Genomic DNA, 14,330 nt, shown 5'->3' with positions numbered 1-14,330 from the left:
ACTTAGCTGCCACACAATCTCGCGCGCACATCACAAGACGAGGCCCAGCATCTTTGTTTTGACACCGGCCACTTCAGCCAAATTAGTGCCTGTATCAGGAGCAATATTCAATGACAACGTCATACCTTAGGCCAACTGTATTATATATTTTTCCATTCCATTTGTTTAAAATAGCCTACCAATAAAGGAATTGATAGGAAGTCGCATATTTCTATTACTTTAGGCCTTACAATGAGCTATGAATTCGTTCCATATCAATAGAATATGAATAACCTTTTTGGAAGAATATTTTCATTTGATTTAGAGTAGGATTCTACATGCAGGTCTTCCTTTGATTAAAACTACTAGGTCTATAATGAGTCAGTCATGGAATAAAACATTCGATAGATGTTGTTGTTTGAAATGCTGTTTATTGCAAATATGAAGTCCAGAACAATCCAACAATTTATTCAGCAAAAATGACCAGAGTTCAGCACCTATATGAATTCGCTCTCTTGAGCCTTTTTACAGTACTATCCATAAAACATGACAGGGTTATTTCGATGAAATACTATGTCAGTAACAGTGCAAAGCGAGAAATTGACATAAAGAAATAATAGCAAATTCCCCAAAATATTTTAGAATGAGTAGGCTAATAAATATAAGGCTTATCTTTCAGAATCAGTCGTTATAAATGCATGAATCCAAGGATTCGGTATTCTGAACATTGGCTGAGGGTGAAGTAGGATGCAGTAGAAGTAGGGAGGCAGGGGGAGAGAGGGGCAAGCGTTCAGTCGAGGGTATATGGGAGAGATGGGCAGCTCGAGCAAACGAATTCGGCCTAATTTGCCTGGAGTGATTGTGCAATGGCATCTCTCTCTTCCCTTCCCCGTGTATATCCTCCTCTTCGTTTCCCCCTCGTCCTCTTCTCAGACTCCCGTCACCTCTCCTCCTCTTCCCCGTCAAGCCAGCGCGAGCTAATCCGTTCCCCTGACGCCTTGTTACGGTTTGGCAGCAATGAACCCTCCACGGCCTCCGCGCGCGCCGGTATTATCATTTATTCAACATTCAAAATCCATCCACCACGTACATATAGGTCTACATCACTTACTAATTTTACCAGCATCTGCACATTTCGGCCCCAACCCGTCAAAAAGGGAGGCTCGGGTAGGGAGATAGAGAGCCATAATGAGACGGTGCAGTCTGTTAACACATTCCCTTGTTAAAAAGGAAGTTGGAATAGACCATTCTAGTGAAAATTACAAAACAGGTCAATTTGGAAATCTGAAGAGACTATAGGCCTAAAGATAAATCGTTAACGCCATCCATCACGGAGATAAACGGTTGTCTGTAATTCCCAGTCCACCCGGGCTCTCTCTTTCCTCGCACAAAATTCATCTTCAATAAATCAAATGTGGTTTTTGTCCGATCTCATAATGTTTCATAGTCTGCATGGGGTTTTACAACTGAATTATTCTTTTTTCAGTGGATAGACTATCATGATGTGTGAGGCCGTCGCGTTGGTGCTAGAAACATATAGCTTAAAAACAAGGTAGGCAAATTGTTTGCGCCTGAGCTCGTTCATCTCTCCTTTCTGTAGTAGCAGGTGTATGTAACAGCGCGCACTGCGGTATCTGTCGTTTATGCTGCTGCTTGTATGGAGTATGCTCCACATGATCGTTGTATTCATGCTGTTTGGGTCATGTTCATGTTTTTTTTTTTAAGTTTGATAAAAGCTCTTGGTAAAAGATTATGGCCCTCTTCTGCGCTTGTTTGACCCAGTCCAATGAACACATGTGGATGTGCTCTCTTCGTTTTATCTGTTCAATGGCACCTCCTCTCTCTGGTCCAAAGTCCCCGGCGAGGACTTGCTCAGCACCGACGGAGTAAACGTCAAAAACGCGTCAGTCCTGCTCGTTGGGGAGCACGGGAAATCTGACCCGGTAGGCCTCTGTTGAAGGCCGTTTGATTGAGCGGAGTGACAGGCGAGGCAGGAGCAGGGGCTCCCCCCGGGACCGAGGCCGTGGGCCGGGCTGGGGTACAGGGGCGGGTGCCTGAACGAACACAGAAGCTCCGGCCTCTGGTAGGGGTGAGACAACATCCGGAAACTGTCAAGGGACCTGAGGGGGTTGGAGAACGGGGTGGCGGAAGAGGCCGAGCCGGCTCCGACCCCAAGGTGGGAGTAGTACGGTAATGGTAGGTGGGACGGGAAGGGGTAACCCAGGTTCCCGGTGGCGGCCGCGTGACTCATCATGTAGGTGTAGAAGGCGGGGTCGGCGGGGTGAGGCCACGTCATGGCCAGACGCTGCCGCTTGTCCTTCATCCGGCGGTTCTGGAACCACACCTATGGAACACAGACAGACAGACAGACAGACAGACAGACAGACAGACAGACAGACAGACAGACAGACAGACAGACAGACAGACAGACAGACAGACAGACAGACAGACAGACAGACAGACAGACAGACAGACAGACAGACAGACAGACAGACAGACAGACAGACAGGGTAAAATATTAACCTACATCAGTCTGTGACGAGACAGACAAGGGATTTACAGTTGTTTTTGCACTTTACGCAGGGTTCCAAATGGCCTTACAGTTGGCGAGTAGTGGCCAGACCAATAGGCATAGGCAAATTCCAATTCATGAGTCAATACTTAAGCTCGACCCTTAAATGTTTTCGGTTTAATCATTAACAAAATGAATCACCGTTTCATTTTGGTGAATGTTGCCAGCACCTGCATTTACTGTATTGTTTTGAGAACCCACATAAATATAGTCTGAGTAGCCTATAGGCATCGATTTGTCTGATATGATTTCAAGCGAACTCACATTGTTTTCTTTAAGATTCGCAATTAAACTAGGTCCTTTATATGGCCAATATGTTCTATGGGCAATAATGTAGGTTTAGATGCAGTCGAGAAATTGTATTATGTTGTTGTAATATTGTTGTTGTTATTATAGACCCTAATCTCACCTTGATAGTGGTTTCTGGTAAATTTAGTGAAGCCGCCAGTTCGCATCTCCTCGGCCTGGACACGTAATTCTCCCGGTAGAATTCTTTCTCCAACCGGCCGATTTGCTCCCGCGTAAAGGCTGTCCGGTACCGTCGCATCGCGTCAGCCCCGTAGGACAGCGAGCCCTGGCCCAAACCCATTTTACCGGGATCCATACCGCTGTCACTCGGGTGAATGGGGGAATCACCGTTTCGACCTGGAATGGGTTCAAAACATGAATCTGATTGTTTGTTATCGAAAAGCCCAAAGTAAAGATACATTTCAATATACAATAGTATCCTACAATTGTACAGTGGTTTCTTTTGTTCGTTTTGTTTTTGTATAATTGACACTGCAGCCTGTATTTTTCGTTTGATTGAGGTTGACAAAAATCGAAAGCAGAGCACCATAACTAGCCAAAATGCATCTGATGCTAAATTAGGCCTATATACAGTAAACTAAACAATCCATATCGATGAATATCATACCTGCAGAAGAGACAATTATATTCATTCATAATTGTGATAATTTTTCACTTGATATCAGTACAATATTTTCATGAAATAAATGTGTAGAGAATAGCATAGGCCTATGTATGACTTGCCTAATTAAATACAGGTTAAATAAATAAAAATACATGTATAATAATTCGTCCAACATGTACTCTACTTTTTCCCATTAATTTGAAAACACATCCTCAAAATACATATGATAATAAGCATTAGACAATTCTTTTGGAGCCTATTTTTCATAAAGACACGACCAGTTTGATGTCAGTTCTCCAGGGGTTTGGTCCCCAGACAAATCCAATCAGTCTACCAACGAATTCATAAAAACGTTTTTTTTGTATTTTTTTTTTGGTCTACCATTTTTATTTGTGGTTTGTTTAGTACTTAAAATCTCTTCTAGTAGCCTAGTTCGTGCAAATTGGTTAATTTGCTACAGTGTGTCTGGCGCCGGGTGTACTCGTTTTAAAAGAGTGACACTGTGGTTAAAAGCCTAGCTAAGGGGGTGTAACCCTAAGAGAGATCTCTCATGGGTGTGGATGTAACAATCCATGAGTTCAGCTAGAGTGAAATTCATTCATTCATGTGACATTCATTCCAAATGAACGTTGTTATAAAAACATAACAATAACGTTCCGTAAGTCGTTGTCACTCCCTTTCCATAATACAATCATATGGAATTTCTTGAATATGTTACCCCATAATTGACTTATTCATTCTGGATGCTGCATGCACATAAATAGGCTACTAGCGATGTTTACAGCGTGACATCTATTGCATTCATTTATTTACGTTGTCCAAAATCCCATCCATGCAATGTGTTGAAGAAAACGAAGAGTTCCACGCCGTTTCATGCATTACCTTTCCCGTTGGGGTAGTCCATGCTTTCTGGCGTGCAGCTCACATCAATTTCTTCATAGAAGTCTGACTCAGTGTCCGAGCTGCTAGCTTCTTTGTTGGTGTGATCTAATCGATGTCTCTCGGTTGAAGAGGACATGCCAACCGGCCTTATATCAGCGCACACGCGTCCCCGTACGCCCTTTACCTCCTCGTCCGCTCTGTCTCGCGAGTAGGGCGCAGAACCGGGGCTGGTGTAGTTCCTGTGGACCGTTTTTCCTTGTGATTCTCGCGCGGGGCTTCCAACTGCTTCCGACAAATTAGAGCCCGTCTTGCCAACTGCCGTGCCAAGTTGACCTCCTTCCGCGAGCATCACCATCTCTTTTCTGTTTTCCATTACCGACGAACGAACAAACGAAGGCGCGTGGAATAAACCAGCGCCAAATCGCTACTATGGAAAGAGCACAATCTGGCTGTGACACTACGGGTGACGAAGGGATTCAGTCGTGAGAGTGGAGAAAAGAGAAGAGGAATGAATTGAAATGAGAGAAGAGAAGAGAAGAGAGGGACGTTCTGACCCTGCGAGGCGAGTGCTCCAGAGTGCAGCACGAGCTCTGGGAGGGATCACCATTGCCCTCGCTTTCTCTCGAGCTGTCATTCTTAATAGGGCAGTCGTCATGATGGCACCCCTGATGACGCACCGCATCGATTGGATGTGGATAAACAGAGAACGAGCCATAGAATTAGGAATTAGAAATAGGATTTCTCTATGGAACGAGCAATCACGACAGTGGGTTGGGGGGGAGGGTCGAGGGCTAGTAGGGAAAACAAGCAGCTTTGGAACCGGAGTGTAGAAGCACTTACCACACGGCATGAGCTAACGAGCAAATGATTTTGTACCGGTATGATGAGTATATAGCAAGTCCACTGAACATCAATGTTCTAAAATCCTAAATTTCTTCCACAAGGAAACAAAATCATTATGATGCATTCTGACAAATCTGCATGCATGCTTTCAATGACTTGATTTGACAGGTTCTACATGTAACTCTTAGGTGGTACACAATTATTAAGATGATGAACAAGATTGATATGTAAATTATGAAGATCAATAATTGACTAATAACTTGGACACCAGGTTATGTAGTCTAATCTGTAATATAGTCATCCATATTATTAAACCAACTAGTTCCATTTTTAACAGGGGACAAATTATGTGTGTTGTTAGTTGTGACGTGGTCTGCAAATAGCCTACTGTTATATATATTTTTGGAAATATTTTTTATTGTTGAGGAAATACGATGTGTGTTTTGTCTAAAACAAAACAAAGTTATTTTAAAAGGTCTAATGTGAAGAAGAATGCATGATAATATTACATTATTCAATGCAAGCGTTTCAATCAAAAGCCTCATGGCCTCCAATGCGTATCTGACATCAAAATAATCACGTTGTTATAATACAACGTCCATGAGACCGCAATTCTAAACGGAAGTGGAAGCAGGTTCCATTACCAGTGGGGAGTAATAGAGCCGTTTAAACATGTTCCATTTGGAACAACATGCTTCATGAGCGCCACGAAGCGCCTAATGAAATGAAATTGAGATGTTCGCTCAATAGTGCCCTGTCCAAGTGTCCATAGAACGCTGCGTAATTGGAACAGAACACGCAATCTTCGTCACATTTCAATGCCTCTATCCCTCTCCCTCTCCCTCCCCCTTCTTCCCAATCTCTTTCCCTCCCTCTCTCACCCCCTCCTCCTCTCCCTCCCTCCTCCTCTAAAGTGGTGTCAAGTAAAGTGCTCAGAGGTCAAGTCCTGGTGGCCAGAGTTAAGATTACTGACCATTTTACTTGCGATTACATTTAGGCTATATTAGTCTAGAAAACCAACAGCATGGGCTACAGGACAATGTGACAAGGTTTTGATCATAACTTAGGCCTATAATTTAGGAAGCATTGTTTTACTGGAATTGCGTAGTTTTTTTCAGCTATACTATAGCCTGCATTAGGGCTATTGCATATTTGAACAGGGTAAAACTTTATAAGCATAATATATACGCCATAAAAAGGTATATTAGAAGGCTACACATTACTGGAAAAGTCAACCATTTGATTATTGTGAATTTTAAACAAAACTATTTCTGACATTCTCTGTGCACACACTGTGTTCTATGGGTGATTACGCACGCGCAGATAAAGGCGAGGCGGTGCACGTGCAGTGAATGTTTTCAGGGTGGGGGCCGTCTGTCTCCTAAACTCTCTTTGATGTATGTACTCTAGCGCAGTAAAAAGTCACTAAACACAGCGATAAAGGGCAAGGCTTTTAAGGCTATGGCCTTTGGGGGAGGTTGAACTTGATATTACCACTTTAAAGATTTCACGGGGTTTTAAGTTGAGCCCTGGAATCGTATTGGGGTCTGTTACAACTCTCTTTCTGTTTGTTTCCTGCTTACCCATTACGCATAGCATCCTCAGTAGACTATTCTGTCTATGAAGAATAGGCTATATAAGCATCCAGACCTAGCCGTTATTAGCTAATTGACGGAGATTAAGTTTACAAGGTTGTGTGCGTCCCGATTCTCCACCCTTCTCCCAATGTGTACTTGCACAAGGATTCTGTCGGTTGCTTCATAAATGGAACCTTTATAAGTTCTATATAAAACCCTCTGATCAGAACCCTGGGGGTCCTTCACTGAATCCAAATTGGCTCCATACAGAGCCCTGCATTTATTCATTATGGCTACTAATAAATATAAATATTTATATCTAAGAATATAATATACTAAACGCAACATGCAACAATTTCATTGATTTACTGAGTTACAGTTCATATGAGGAAATCAGTCAAATTTAAATAAATTCATTCTGCCGAAATCTATGGATTTAACATGACTGGGAATACAGATATGCATCTGTTGGTCACAGATACCTTGAAAAAAAATGGGCCTCAGGATCTCACCAAGGTATTTTTGTGCATTCAAATTGCCATTGATAAAATGCAATTGTGTTCGATGTCTGTAGCTTATGCCTGCCAATACCATAACCCCACCACCATTATGGTGCACTCTGTCCACAACGTTGACATCAGTAAACCGCTCACCCACAGGATGCCATACACGTGGCCTGCGGTTGTGAGGCCGGTGGGACACATTGCCAAATTCACTGAAATACTTTGGAGGCGGCTTATGGTAGAGAAATTAATATTAAATTCTATGGCAACAGCTCTGGTGGACATTCCTGCAGTCAGCATGCCAATTGCATGCTCCCTCAAAATTTGAGACATCTATGGCATTGTGTTGTGTGACAGAACTGCACATTTTAGAGTGGCCTTTTATTGCCCACAGCACAAGGTGCACCTGTGTAATTATCATGCCGTTTAATCAGCTTCTTAATATGCCACACCTGTCAGGTGGATGGATTATCTTGGCAAAGGAGAAATGCTCACTAACAGGAATGTAAACAAATTTGTGCACAAAATTTGAGAGAAATAAGTTTTTTGCGCGTATGGAACATTTCTGGGATCTTTTATTTCAGCCCATGAAACATGGGACCAAAACTTTACATGTTGTGTTTACATTTTTGTTCAGTATATTTTCTTCTAAAAAAATAACTGCCTCTCAGGAGCATGCAAACAGCTCAAGAGGTAGCCTATGCTTAGATAAGCAGAAAAATAATCTTTTTTTTTTTACATAGAATTAAGTATAATGATTATGACTCTAGATTGCAGGAAAAAGCTGTTTCAGGTGTTTGAAAAACTTATAGTCAGGGGGCCTAGCCCCCCTCCGGACCACTCCCCAGCCATCCTCACATTTTTGGGGTGCATACCGCCCCTGACCAGGAGTATTTGCTACTGTGATTCCTGAAATGCAGGTTACTGGCCCAAAGCTCTAACCGCTATGCTGACTAATAAATGATTTATAATAAGTATTGGTGATTCAATAGCCTAGTTAATCATTGCATGACTTTTAAATCACTATCTACATTTGGCTCAGAGTCTGGCAGTAACCCAGCTATCAGAGGCAGAGGATCTCTCTTTCGGCTGCTGCTGACAACAACTTCATGTCAGTTGTTCTTCTACATCATAATAATTATATGTCTGCATAGCATTTTGTCTTCGTTTTGGCAGATGAACTTATATTTATTTCGAATGATTAACTCATGTTTTTGATCCTTTTTTCTTGTCCTCAGGAACCAGCCAGGCAATATCAACATGTAAAGTGTTGGTCCCATTTTTCATGAGCTGAAATAAAAGATCCCAGAAATGTTCCATACGCACAAAAGCTTATTTCTCTCAAATTTTGTGCACACATTTGTTTACATCCCTGTTAGTGAGCATTTCTACGTTACCAAGATAATCCATCTGTCTGACAGGTGTGTCATGTCAAGAAGCTGATTAAACAGCATGATCATTACACAGGGGCACCTTGTGCTGGAGACAATACAAGGCCACTCTAAAATGTGCAGTTTTGAATGTTCATTTCCCTACCATAAGCCGCCTCCAACGTCATTTTAGAGAATTTGGCAGTACGTCCAACTGGCCTTACAACTGCAGACCCCATGTAACTACGTCAGCCCAGGACCTGTACATTCGCTTCTTTACCTGCAGGATCATCTAAGGAGGGGGGATGGGGGCTGAGGAGTATTTCTGTCTGTAATAAAGCTCTTTTGTGGGGAAAGAATCACCCTGATTGGCTGTTGGCTGGACCTGGCTAACCAGTGGGTGGACCTATGCCCTACCAGGCACACTCATAGCTTCTCCCCAGCCCAGTAATGTGAAATCCATAGATGAAGGCCTAATTCATTTATTTCAGTTGACAGATTTCCTTGTATGAACTGTAACTCAGTAAAATCTTTGAAAATGTTGCCTATTGCGTTTATATTTTTGTTCAGTATATACATGCTTCTCTGCATCTCTGCTAAAATCTGGGTAACATTTTGAAAGGAATGTAAGTCTTATTCAGTATATTTAGTTGTTGATTGCTTTTCTCAAGTCTACCAACCTTGCCAGCAGGCATGCCCAACCAGCTCTCACAGTCTCACGTCAGAATTAGACATTCGTCCATGTTTCTCAAACTTCACATTTCGAAGTTGTTCCAAACTTCACATTTCAAAGTGTATTGCTCCAAGGTTAAATTTAGGGATTAACTCTGAATTCTTAAGGTAAGGGTTCATTTTTGGGATAGGCTTAAAAGCAAAAAAAAACTAAACTTTCTATTGCTTGATTCAAACATGCTGTAACGTGCGTCGTAAGGAGTGGACCAAAACGCAGCGGGTATATTGATCATCTTCTTATTTATTGAAGGAAAAAGCACTTAAACAAAACAAACGATGAAAACAGTCCCATAAGGTGCACAGACTATACAGGAAACAACCACCCACAAACACAAGTGAAAACACATACAACTAAATATGGCCTCCAATCAGAGATAACAACAACCAGCTGCCTCTAATTGGAGGTCATTGACAAAACGAACATAGAAATAGACAAGCTAGATAAACACATAGAAATAGATAACCTAGAACATAAACCAAAAACCCCGAAACACACAAACCAAACACCCCCTGCCACGCCCTGACCAAACTACAATAACAAATAACCCCTTTTACTGGTCAGGACGTGACACATGCAACCTTTGAAACCAAAGGCAGATGCTTATGCCACAAGGCCCTAGCAAATCCAAAGCCATCTTGAAGGTAACAGCGCTCACTGTTGCCCATAGTGGCCGTTTCCACGTCATCTCCTATAGTCCTCAGACATGGATGGGCATCAAATACTGACTTGTATCACGGGTGACCTGCCTGGGCATGTCAGCTAAAGTTGTTAGACCATCTAGCTAACTTGATTGATAGCCTGAAATGACTTATTGGTAGCTAGTTATGAGGTTGGCAGATTGGGAACCTATCTGGGCTAGCTAAAGGCAACTTCATAAAATTGCTAGGTGGCTAGTAGTATTACAGAGAAACAACAACAAAAATATAAATATTATAAATATTAGTTTTATTTTTTAAACAGGGCTAATCTGAGGGGGCATGTATGTGGCCCTGTGGGCATTACTCCACTACTCCTGGTGCACTCTTCAATTATCTAACTGTTGAAACATTTCCTTTTTTAAGAAAACTCTCAGTTTTTGTCATAGCCCCCACTAGCTTTCATACAGTTTATACATGAGATTGTCCAAGGTGTAGGACTTGAAGACAGTTGCTATCAATTGGAGCACTGCGATTGGTTGACAAAAATTCTAGGGCTGACAGCGGGGCTTAGATGAGTGTCAAATTGATGGCTGGTGGCACCTTCAGAATTTTTGATCTAAGAGTGTAAGCTATGATTTTATTAAACACACAATTTCTTCTTGCTTGTAGCTAGCATTTAGTTTGCAACAGCAGAGGCTTGAATGAATCTTGCTGTTTGCCACTGACCTCGGCAACAATGTTGCGAAATATGAATTTGATCTCCCTCTGCTAGTGTTGGAAGAGACAGCTAGCCATTTTTATGACCAGGTAAAATCATGCAGCAGCATCATTAATATGAATATAAATGTCAAAGCAAAAAAGCAAAACAAATGAAAAAGCAGGTTGTTAGCTGTCATTTCAGAGTTTGACATGACTGTGTTAGCTTTTATTAGCTGTTGTTGTCTAAAATCCACATTACGCTCTGGGGTAGGGAGAGAAACCTTTTGGTTGTCTAAAATCCACATTACGCTCTGGAGTAGGGAGAGAACCCTTTTGCTTGTCTAAAATCCACATTACGCTCTGGGGTAGGGAGAGAAACCTTTTGGTTGTCTAAAATCCACATTACGCTCTGGAGTAGGGAGAGAACCCTTTTGGTTGTCTAAAATCCACATTACGCTCTGGGGTAGGGAGAGAACCCTTTTGGTTGTCTAAAATCCACATTACGCTCTGGAGTAGGGAGAGAACCCTTTTGGTTGTCTAAAATCCACATTACGCTCTGGGGTAGGGAGAGAAACCTTTTGGTTGTCTAAAATCCACATTACGCTCTGGGGTAGGGAGAGAACCCTTTTGGTTCTTTGCCTTCAGTAGGAAGTATTATAGTATAATATAACCTTTTTAAATTAATCTCGTCCAAATAACCAAAAGGCTCTATATAGAACCCCAAATAACCATTGTTTCTAAGAGTGTACCCATCATGGATTAAACAATGTAAACACCAATTAAAAGCTTTTTAATCCCTGATGGGGGTGTGCAAGTGCACACTTTAGGAGAAGGTTGGAGAATCAGGATGCAGCCACAGTAACAGTCTTCTTTCCCCACTCTTTATTGGACTATCCAGTTCTTGGGTTCTCTGATTTCCACTGCTAGATTGAGCAGGTTAGGGATGTGGCATCGCAGCAGACATGTCCTACAGTTCAGATACATTAGCCTATCATGGTACTGGGGACTAAGATGACATCAGGGGTCGTCGTGAGAAGGTGTGACGCCGGGGATGCCGCCAAGCAATCTCGCGCAGTCATCGCTGTCCTCGTGCGCCCTCGCCTGTTGAAAAAGAGGACGACACACACGAGCCCTCCTGGCAGCGGCGGTTCTAGACCATTTCAACCGGGGGGCCAAGCTGGGGCCAGTTGTACTGTCAGAGGGGCCAGTTACATTAGACGTTATTGTTGTCATATCGTTTTCTTCACTGCATTGCAGGCATTAGCAGGCAAAAGACCATGTTCATAATCATCATCGTTGCCACTGTCTAATAAAGGATGTAAAAAAAAGAATGATAGCAAAAATGAGTTATGTAAAAATGATTTCATACTCCACATTTAGGGGGGGCCACAAGGGGTCCAAAATTGTTGTCACAGGGGCACTGCCCCCCCCCCCTCCCGGATCGTCACGGCGAATCTGACTGAGTGAAATTCCTGCGCACACTCTCTTGCTCTTGCAGTGCACACAGGTCCACCTTCTCCTTCCGTTTCTTTTTATTCTCTAGATTTCCCTCGCTCTACTCTCCCCTTACAATGACAGTTCACAGTAAAGGTGTTGTTTCGGCCTGTTCTCTAACGATATTAGATGCCGTTTTCAAGGTCTTTTATCTCCTGATTCTCTGTATCCCTCTGAAACACACTACAGTATACTGTTAAAACTATACACGTTTTGGATGGATTATGCTTTGATTCTATAGTCTAAATATACTAGCTATATTCCTCAATAGGCCCTATATGTCTTTGAGTTGGTTAGGAATTGTATTCTTTATCTCTCATCTGAAGATACTCTGTCTGGCACAAGAGGTAGGCTAACTTTTTGCACAATAGTTTCGACTCTGCTACCAGCGTGGAGTACAAAAAGCGATTATATCTTTTAGATTTCCTATTCTGCCTGTCTTTTAAGTTTTTAAGAAATGTAGGCATACGTCACTTAATCACTTTTAAGCCATATTAGGCTACCGTACAATTCTTCAACTTGTGTTATAAAATTGAAGACCTTCTTGAATTGAAAATGAGTTTAAGAAAGTGTAAAAAAGTGTAATGTTATTGTCCCTCCATGAGAACGTTGGTGCTGTTAATTGATATAGTCCAGGTCAAGACAAGCTCGGGAGGCATTTATGACGTGTCCAAACCACCGAGTCACAATCGGAACCATAGTGATAGAATGTATCATTAGAACCTAACTAATATTTCACAGCAGATACAATTCCAAAGAGAGGGAAATGATTTCGGTAAGACATGACTGTGTCCAGAGGACCTGCAACACAACTAGCTCTCTGGATCAGACAACACTCCTGACAGAGTACGTTCCTCGATATTTTTAAGTTTGAGTTACCAACAAGACCTAGCATACTACGTTTTCAACCTATCGTGGGTGGTTTGACAAACTTTTTGCAATTCTGGATTTTTGGTAACACTTTGCAGTGTTGCCATTACTGTGTAACGTTCAACGTAACATGTAGGCCAATGAAATGACTTCACTGACACCATCCATGTTTGAGTGAACAATAGTAGGAGTCGGTGGGAAGAACAAAACAATAATAGGCTGTGAGTGTAGGCATACTGTAAAGCCTACCATGTTTCCCAATATGATGTTATTGATAATCGATAGAATATATGCAGTGTAACAATGAGTAATTACAATACTAAGGCTGTCATCTGAACTACGGGAGGCTTTGTCTGCTTTAAAGGCGGTAGGCCTACCATGTTTTTCCCAAAATATTATTGAGCATGTATTCATTGGGTGTTTATAACTAGTGATTAACAGTTGTATTCATAATATCGGATGAATTGATCTTTTGAAACGACTTGCATTTGATACCGTGTAAACCGAGCGTTCCATATGTTCCCTTCCAAAAACCTCTCCTACTATGTTCCTCTCTCTCAACTGTTTTTCTTCCATTCATCTGAGTTCATGGAAATATATCGAATGGTCTGAGAACTCTGAAACTGATTTATAGCCCAAGGCTACATATTTGTACAGTAGTATAATATCCACAATCACAGCCAAATGTACACACTCTGTTTTGGCAGAGAATTAAAGGATAATTTTCTCCATAGGCCTAGCTACATACACTCTGATCGGCTGATACTTTGTGGCATAAGCAGTACTTTGTACACAATAGCTGGTTCTTTACCAACTAGGTTTGAAAACAGCTATTATATATTTTACATGTCTATTTCTGCCCGTCTACACTGTACAAATAAATAGAGATGAATAGAATATATATTTTGTCAATCCGTTGTGTTGGATGAAATAAAACGAAAATAAGGAAACTGTAACGTCTATTTGAAGGCAATGTCCAATTTCCTTGGTCCATAATTGTTTCTAAACGCTATACCAAGGAGACAGACATTTCGTGATATTCATGTTTGTTTGCAATATTTCGTGTACATCACACCATTCCATTTCGTGTACATTTGGCTGCAAATGTTTTAAGTTAATTTTCTCCATAGAATTGGGTATAAAAAAATAGAAGGTAGGGAATCCTTGAAAATAATATTTAAGTTGATGTCACACGCGCTTAAATGAATAGTTGTATGTTTTTTGTTCAATCAATCCCTATAGGCTATGCTATTTTTC

General features: G+C 41.6%; 1 protein-coding gene across 1 annotated transcript; it reads right to left on the bottom strand.

Annotated features, from left to right (window-relative positions):
• Nucleotides 1-390: 390 nt before the first annotated feature.
• On the bottom strand, nt 391-4,928 carry LOC115175460 (homeobox protein XHOX-3-like). Its single transcript, XM_029734694.1, has 3 exons — nt 4,347-4,928; nt 2,961-3,196; nt 391-2,323 (listed from the first exon to the last, which is right to left on the bottom strand). The coding sequence occupies exons 1-3, from the start codon at nt 4,717-4,719 to the stop codon at nt 1,796-1,798; spliced, it is 1,137 nt and encodes a 378-aa protein (XP_029590554.1). The 5' UTR covers nt 4,720-4,928; the 3' UTR covers nt 391-1,795.
• Between the last annotated feature and the right edge of the window lie 9,402 nt (nt 4,929-14,330).

This window comes from Salmo trutta, chromosome 36 (genome assembly GCF_901001165.1).
Source record: "Salmo trutta chromosome 36, fSalTru1.1, whole genome shotgun sequence".
In the NCBI taxonomy this organism is placed as follows: Eukaryota; Metazoa; Chordata; class Actinopteri; order Salmoniformes; family Salmonidae; genus Salmo; species Salmo trutta.
This window is presented reverse-complemented; position numbering and strand designations above follow the sequence as displayed.